This window comes from Gorilla gorilla, chromosome 20, assembly GCF_029281585.2.
Source record: "Gorilla gorilla gorilla isolate KB3781 chromosome 20, NHGRI_mGorGor1-v2.1_pri, whole genome shotgun sequence".
NCBI classification, from domain to species: Eukaryota; Metazoa; Chordata; class Mammalia; order Primates; family Hominidae; genus Gorilla; species Gorilla gorilla.
The window spans coordinates 57,009,369-57,017,456 of record NC_073244.2 but is presented as its reverse complement, the minus strand read 5'-3'; the positions used below and the strand labels follow the sequence as shown (position 1 = coordinate 57,017,456).

At 51.0% G+C, this 8,088-nt stretch overlaps 1 protein-coding gene across 1 annotated transcript; it reads right to left on the bottom strand.

The window, feature by feature from the left end:
• Positions 1-3,733: 3,733 nt before the first annotated feature.
• On the bottom strand, positions 3,734-7,782 carry PPM1N (protein phosphatase, Mg2+/Mn2+ dependent 1N (putative)). The gene is made up of 5 exons (XM_004060965.5): positions 6,817-7,782; positions 6,161-6,278; positions 5,666-5,771; positions 5,517-5,577; positions 3,734-4,199 (listed from the first exon to the last, which is right to left on the bottom strand). Exons 1-5 carry the CDS (start codon positions 7,750-7,752, stop codon positions 4,131-4,133), a joined length of 1,290 nt encoding a protein of 429 aa, XP_004061013.3. The 5' UTR covers positions 7,753-7,782; the 3' UTR covers positions 3,734-4,130.
• Positions 7,783-8,088: the final 306 nt, after the last annotated feature.

The following is an 8,088-nucleotide window of genomic DNA, read 5'->3' as shown; positions in this document are numbered from 1 at the left end:
AACCCTGTTCCTCGGAGGTTATCATTGTTTCTCAATGTGTTTCCTCAGGCTGAGTTGTCTGGGAGAATGGGTAGACGAAATTTCTTCTTTTTGAGATGTAGTCTGTCGCTGTCACCCAGGCTGGAGGGCGCTGGCTCGATCCCCGCTTACTGCAACCTCCCCCTCCTGGGTTCAAGCAATTCTCCTGCCTCAGCCTCCTAAGTAGCTGGGATTACAGGCACGGGCCACCAAGCCCAACTAATTTTTGTATTTTTAGTAGAGATGGGATTTCACCATGTTGGCCAGGCTGGTCTCAAACTTATGACCTCAGGTGATCTGCCTGCCTCAGTCTCCCAAAGTGCTAGGATTACAGGCATGAGCCACTGCACCCAGTTGACTTAATCAATTTCTGGACCTCACTCACCCCAGCCAGGCCCGGCTCAGCAGCTCAACAAACTTACCTAGTTGAATGAGTTACCAGTTCAGTGTGACCTTGGGTAACTGTGTTCTCCTCTCTGGGTCTCAGCTTTCCCATCTGTGACATAGGAAGGGTGGCATTTCTGGGTGCCACCTACACTACAACAACAGCAAACATGGTTTTTTATTTGTTTGTTTGTTTGTTTGTTGGAGACAGGGTCTTTGTTGCCCATGCCGGAGCGCAGTAGCATAACCAGGGCTCACTGCGGCCTCCATCTCCAGGGCTCATTCGATCCTCTAACCTCAGCCCACTGAGTAGCTGGGACTGTAGGTCCACACCACCATGCCAGGCTAATTTTTTGTAGAGACAGGGTTTAGCTGTGTTGCCCAGGCTGGTCTCAAACTCCTGGACTAAAGTGATCCGCCTGGCTCAGCCTCCCAAACTGCTGGGATTGGAGGTGTGAGTCACCAAGCCCAGCCGGCAAACATTTTCTGTAAAAGTTCAAATAGGAAATATTTTAGATATGCTAGACATAGGGTCTGGTTTACACACTCTTCAGTTTTTCTTTTTTCTTACAATGCTTAAAAACTGTAAAAAAACTCTTCTTAGCTTAAGTGCTGTACAAAACAGGTAGCAAGACCCCTGCGTAAAAGAACGCTTGCATATGCACATAACGATCTTTACGGTAGCAGTGATGTGAGAGCAAGAAATTGGAAATAGCTTAAATGTTCATCAAGAGGACAGGGGAGGCTGGGCACAGTGGCTCACGCCTGTAATCCCAGCACTTTGGGAGGCCGAGGCGGGTGGCTCACTTGAGGTCAGGAGTTCAAGACCAGCCTGGCCAACGTGGTGAAACCCCATTTCTACTAAAAACAAAAAATTAACCAGGCATGGTGGCACACACCTGTAATCCCAGCTACTTGGGTGGCTGAGGGGCTGAGGTGGGAGGATCACTTGAACCCTGGAGGCGGAGGTTGCAGTGAGCCAAGATCGTGACACTACACTCCAGCCTAGGAGACAGAGCAAGCCTCCTCAAAAAAAATTAAACAAAACAAAACAAAAAAAAAGATGAGGGCAGGGAATAGTGAAACCCTTGGACATACTTTTCTGAAGCACGGAGTGAGCAGCAACTTAAGGAGGTGTGGACTGGGCAAGGTGTGTCATGCCTGTAATCCCATTGCTTTGGTGCTTTGAGAAGCCAAGGTGGGAGGATCACTTGAAGTCAGGGAGTTTGAGACCAGCCTGGACAACATAGTGAGGCCCCATTTCTCTCTTTTTTTTTTTTTTTTTTTGAGACAGAATTTCATTCTTGTTTCCCAGGCTAGAGTTCAATGGCGCAATCTCGGCTCACTGCAACCTCCACCTCCTGGGTTCAAGCGATTCTCCTGCCTCAGCCTCCCAAGTAGCTGGGATTACAGGCATGCACCACCACGCCCAGCTAATTTTTGCATTTTTTAGTAGGGATGGGGTTTCTCCATGTTGGTCAGGCTGGTCTCGAACTCCTAACCTCAGATGATCTGCCCACCTCGGCCTCCCAAAGTGCTGGGATTACACGTGTGAGCCACTGCGCCTGGCCGAGACCCCATCTCTAAAACAAAAAAAAAATTAACTGGGTGTGGTATCATCCATCTGTGGTCCCAGCTACTTGGGAAGATGAGGTAGGAGGATTGCTTGAGCTCAGGAGTTCGAGGCTGTGGTGAGCGATGATTGCGCCATTATACTCCAGCTTGGGATACAGACTTAGACCTTGTCTCTTAAAAAAAACGGGTGGCATGAAGTGTGTAAATGACATGGGTGACATAGAATGAAAACATCCATTAAGTGGATAAAAAGTTGCCAGAGATACAAAGGGAATGAAAAAAATCAAGGAAACACCCAAAATACCATATATTAATACATGTAAAAAGTCCACTTTAAACTCATTGCAAGGGTTACCAGTGAGATAGAGAGTGTGGGATTAATTTGGTGGTCACAGAGATCTTTTTTTTTTTTTTTTTTTTTTTTTTTTTTTGTAGAGACAAGGTTTTGCCATGTTGCCCACGCTGGTCTCGAATTCCTGGAATCAAGCTGCCTCGGCCTCCCAAAGTGCTGGGATTACAAGTGTGAGCCACCACACTTGGGATGTCTCAAGTCTCTTGAAAATGCCAAATTTGGCGGACCTGGTGGCTCATGCCTGTAATCCCAACATTTTGGGAGGCCGAGTTGGGTGGATCACCTAAGGTCAGGAGTTCGAGACCAGCCTGACTAACATGGTGAAACCCTGTCTGTAGTAAATACAAAAAGTTAGCCGGGTGTGGTGGCATGTGCCTGTAATCCCAGCTACTTGGGAGGCTGAGGCAGGAGAATCGCTTGAACCCAGGAGGCGGAGGTTGCAGTGAGCCGAGATTGCACCATTGCACTCCAGCCTGGGCAACAAGAGTGAAAACTCTGTCTCAAAAAAAAAAAAAAGGGGGAAATTTTATCCTGCTTCTAAGCCTTCATACTGATTGTTCCCTCTGCCTTAGAACACTCTTTGGGGTATTTGCGGAGCTGACTCTTCTCTGTCAGGTCTCTGCTCAACTGTCCCCTCCTCAGAGACCTTTCCTGATTCCCCTGTTTCAAAAGCCACCTCCCCCACCATGGAAAATTGAGTGGCTGAAGTGTGAGAGGGATAGAGAAAGACTTCATTGTATGCCATCTTGCACTCTTTGCATTTCAAACCAAGTGAATTTATTACCCATTCAAAACTACCTGAATTAAATAAATTAAAATTTTAAAAATTGGAAAAAGTAAAAAACCCGAAGTAGCTCCCCTAGTCATTTTCTCAACACATCCTCCTGTTTTATTTTCTTCGTGACACTTGTCAGTGTGCAAGATGCCTTTATTTTATTTTTTTAGTATTAATTACAGACTGGGCGGGAGAATGGTATGAACCCGGGAGGCGGAGCTTGCAGTGAGCTGAGAGAGCACCCTTGCACTCCAGCCTGGGTGACAGAGTGAGACTCCGTCTCAAAAAAATAAAAAAATAAAAAAATTACAGATTGCATCTTGCTATGTTGCCCAGGCTGGTCTTGAACTCTTGGGCTCAAGTGATCCTCCCACCTCAGCCTCCCCCAAGTGCTGAGATTACAGATGTGAGCCACTGCGCCTGGCAAGATTACTTTATTTATTGATTCCCTTGTTTGCTGTGTCTCCTGGCCAAGAGGTCAGCCCCACGGTGGCAAGGATCTTGGTGGGTCAGCCTGGTTCATGACTGTGAGGCTAAGGCCTGGCACACAGCAGGTGCCCTGTAACGTATTTGCTAACAGACTAGGCAAAACATGTTTTTTTGTTTTTTACAAGAAAATGTATTTGGAATCACTTATGTAAATAAAGTTTAATAATCAAAACTCTACTTCCCCTCAAAAACAGATGAGTAATAAGAAGGAAAGAGGTTATTGGACTGGGTTATCTCTCAGAATCTGTTCGGCTCAGAATATTTCAAAAACATTTGGTTGGGGGTTTTTTTGTTTTTTGTTTTTTGTTTTTTTTCGTTTTGGGCTTTTTTCTTTTTGGTCTGGATGTTGGTGGAATTTCCCCATTCGTAAGACTTTTCTGTAAGAGGGAAGTAAGAGAAGAAGAAATAAGCATTTTGGGTTCCTACATTGGCCTTCCTTCCTTCCGCTGGTACATGTAGTTGGGGAAAGGGTCGGTTTTCTTCTTTAGTTCTGTTGAGGCCCCAGAGAAGCAAAGGATCCCCAAAGGACAACAGCTGTCAGGCCTCCATGTCCAAGGCTGAGCCCAAATGCGTGGGGGTGGACTTCCCATCCCCATCCTGCCCCTTCTGTAACACAAAATGTGGGAGAAGGTAATGAGAAATTCTGTCTTGTCTCCTGGCACCTCTTCCTTTTCCTTTGAGGGACTACCATATCCCATCTCACAATCCATTAAGGTTTGAATGGAGTGGACCCCAACCCCAAGAGCGACCCCAGCCTGGCCAATCAGACACAGTGACTGGTCAGCATGTGACCTGGTGTGGCCAATGAGAACCAGCCCACAAAGACCACTGCTGCAACTCCGGGGAAATTGGCAAACTTTCTCCACTGGGGAGGACAGGCTGCTGGGGTGTAAGCCTGGAGCTGCAAGTCTCCGCTACCTCAGGAGGAGACCTTGAAAGGTAATGAAGCCAACTCGGAGAAAATAAAAAGAGACCATTCATGATGACATCATCTGACAACTAGATGCAGCCATGCCTTAAGACTCTAAACTCTTCAATTACATGGCCCAGTAAATTCCCTGTTTTGTTTTCCCAGCTTGAATTGGGCTTCCATCTCTCACGACTCAAAGAAAACTGACAAATACCTCCTTCAGCTACTGAGAAATTATCAACAATCCTCCCTCATCAACATGATAATCACCAAACTCCCATCTCTGCCATGCAAAGGCCTTGGGGCTCTAAACCCAGCTTCCTCCCTCCCATTTCTTCCCTGATCCCACTCCATGCCTTGGTCCACCACTATACCTCTTTGGATATCTCCAAATTCTCCTTAGCTATCTGGGCCCCATTACAGCTTCTCTTGTCTAAGACCTGGATCATACTCATGTATGTCCTGATGGTATCTGCTGTGCGTCCAGGCCTTAGAATTGGTCATTAGCATTCCCTGAATGTTTCCATCTTATTCTTGGATGTGGGAAGCACTTGGGCTGATGGGGCAATGTAGAGCGTTGCAGGCTCACATTTCTTGGAGGGGAATCACAGTCTCTTCTCTGCATCTGCGTCTCCCTCCTCATGCCTTGCACAATGCTTCAGGGCTGGGAGTAGGAATGTATTAATATAGCAAGCTGGCTGGGTTGCAGTGGCTCCCGCCTGTAATCCCAGCACTTTGGGAGGCCAAAGCAGGAGGATCCCTTGAGCCCAGGAGTTTGAGACCAGCCTGGGCAACATAGTGAGACCCAGTCTAAAAAAAAAGAGAGAGAGAGAAAAGAAAGGAACGAAAAAAAGAAAAAAAGAAGAGAAAGAAAGAAGAGAAAAGAGGAATAAAATATATCAGGCAAATCCCTTATCCTCACTGGCTTCAATTTCCCTGTCACTAAGAGGGGTGGGCCGGGGGGGGGGGGGGTCCTCTCCTAAGAGAAACATTGGAGAACACAGGATCCTTACCTCTCTGCACTCTTCTGAGACCTGGCAGATCTGAGAATAAACTTCAGCAATGACAGTGGCCCTGGAGAGCACAGGAAGGCCCTCAGGAGGGGACTCTCCTCCTTCCACCCCACCCTCATTCCACCCCACCCTTCCTCACCCCAACTCACTTGCAGTCCAGCCCTCCCCCAGGAGGTAAATCTGGGATGTCCTCTGAGGCCAGAGTCCTGAAAACTGTGTTCAGGCTGGGGGGCTTCTGAGCAGAGGCACACAGTTCTGAGAAAGAGTAAAGAGGTAGGCTGGGCACAGTGGCGCACGCCTGTAATCCCAGCATTTTGGGAGACCAAGGCGGGCGGATCACTTGAGGCCAGGGGTTCGAGACCAGCCTGGACAACATAGTGAAACCCCGTCTATACTAAAAATACAAAAATTAGCTGGGTGTGGTTGTGCATGCCTGTAATCCCAGCTACTCAGGAGGCTGAGGCAGGAGAATCGCTTGAACCCGGAAGGCAGAGGTTGCAGTGAGCCAAGATCACGCCACTGCACTCCAGCCTAGGCGACAGAGCAAGACTCCATCTCAAAAAAAAAAAGAAAAAAAGAAAAAGTTATGGCAGAGCCTTCACTGGCCAACCACCCCTCCAGCTGGGCCCCCAGAGTCTGCTCACCAGCGATTCTGCGGCACAGGGCTGCGTCCAGTGCTAGCTCCCTCCTGATCTTCTCCTCAGAAGGCCTAGGGGCCCCAGGGAAGCAGACCAGGATGCAGGTCATGTTGTCCAGGCTGCCCTGAAGCCGGTGGAGAAAACGGAGCCCGGTGGGGGAGAGTCGAAGGCAGAGCTTCCGAACAATCCCCAGGTTCAAGTCCCCCACTTCATTCTACTTATGCCCATTTCTTTCGCGTCCCACCCACCTGCCAATCCTCTCCTACTGGGACCAAACCCGGTCCTAAGACCCTCCCAATTGAGAGAACAATGCCTTTTCCCTAAAGCTCCGCCCGCTCTGATGTTTACCTGCTCTTCCACCTTCCAGCACTAATCAATACTTCCGGCCCGGCTCCTACGACCCAGAATCGCCCCATTCCAAAAGACCACGCCCTTTCTCTTAAATCCCTTCCACTAACTCTCCCGTGCCTCAAAGCATCCCTCAAGCTCCGCCCCTGTATTTTGGCCCTGCCCACTTCAGGCCACGCCCTTCGCTTGAGCCCCATCCCCTCCTTTTCTAGCTTTACTCTTGCCTCTCCATCAAAGCCCTCCTCCCCAAAACCCCGAGGCTCTCTCCCTCTGCTGCACCAAGCCTCAAAGGTACCACGCCACGCCCCCAGGACCTTGCACAGACACGTGTCCAACAGCTGCGCGCAGAGAAGCTCTGGGGCCAGGCCCAAGCGGAGGCGCGAAGCCACCAGTCCCGCCAGGGCAGCACCAGACACAGTGTCCCAGACGCCATCAGAGGCCAGGAGCATGAACTCGTCCTCAGCCTGGCGTGCCAGTGCGGCCACCTCAGGCTCCGCAGAAACGAGCTGTAGCTCGGGGGGCCTCCCCGGAGCCTCCTTGTAGGCAAAGTCGCCCAACGCTCGCGACACGGCCAGAGAGCCCTCGACGCGGCGGCGGCGGATGGTGCCGCCAGCGGCGTGGATGCGCTCGCGTTCCCGGGGTCGAAGGGGCCGGTGGTCCTCTGTGCTGAAGGCCACGGCGCCAGCGCGGCTCAGCACCGCGCGGGAGTCACCGCAGTGCGCCAGGTACAGAAACCGCGGGGAGACCAGTAACACCACGGCCGTGCAGCCGCCCGTTTCCACGCGGGGCCAGAGGGAGCGCAGGCGCTCGTCGGCGCTCAAGAAGGCTCGGCGCAGCGCCTCGCGCACGCCCTCGGGCTCGCTAGGCTCCGGGCCCAGCTCCTGGAGCACATGGCCTGGCAAATGGCGTGCACCGAAGCGGGCAGCTCGAGCCCCACCGTGGCCGTCGAGGACGGCACACAAGGCCCAGCCCGGGGGCAGACCAGGTAACGAAAGCCAAGTGCAGTGAGCATCCTCCATGCGCGCGCGCCAGCCTTGCGCTGCGCTCGCCCCGAAGCGCAGGCCCCCAGACGCCTCAGCACCCCCGTGCGGCCGCTGGGCGCGGCGCGGCGCTGTCAACAGAGACCGAGGCCCTTCGGGGGCCCTGCTCCCCGCCTCCTCCTCCTCCTCTTCCTCCCTCCCCTCCTCCCTCTCCTTTTTTTTGCAAGCGGTCCAGAGGAGACGCTGCAGCTGGCGGGCCAGGACCGCCATCCTTCAGCCCTGGGATCAGGAAGGCTCCACCCTGTACACCTGCCCGCCCCCTCCATTAATCCCCTCCGCTGTGAGATTTTTAAACCATCTAAATCTCCTTCCTGTCCTTTGACCTGCTCTTTAGGCGGGTCACTAGAAGGAATTACACTTCTGGGTCTCCTGTTTCCTGCACCTACAAAGCGGGGTTTGGGATCTGAATCAGGAAAAAAAAAAGAAAAAAGATAATACTGTACCAGTGGCAAACTATTACATAGTACTAATGTGTCACACACTGTTATACATCATCATCTCCAGTTTACATATGGAAGAAGAAACAGAGTCACAGAAGTAACCGGT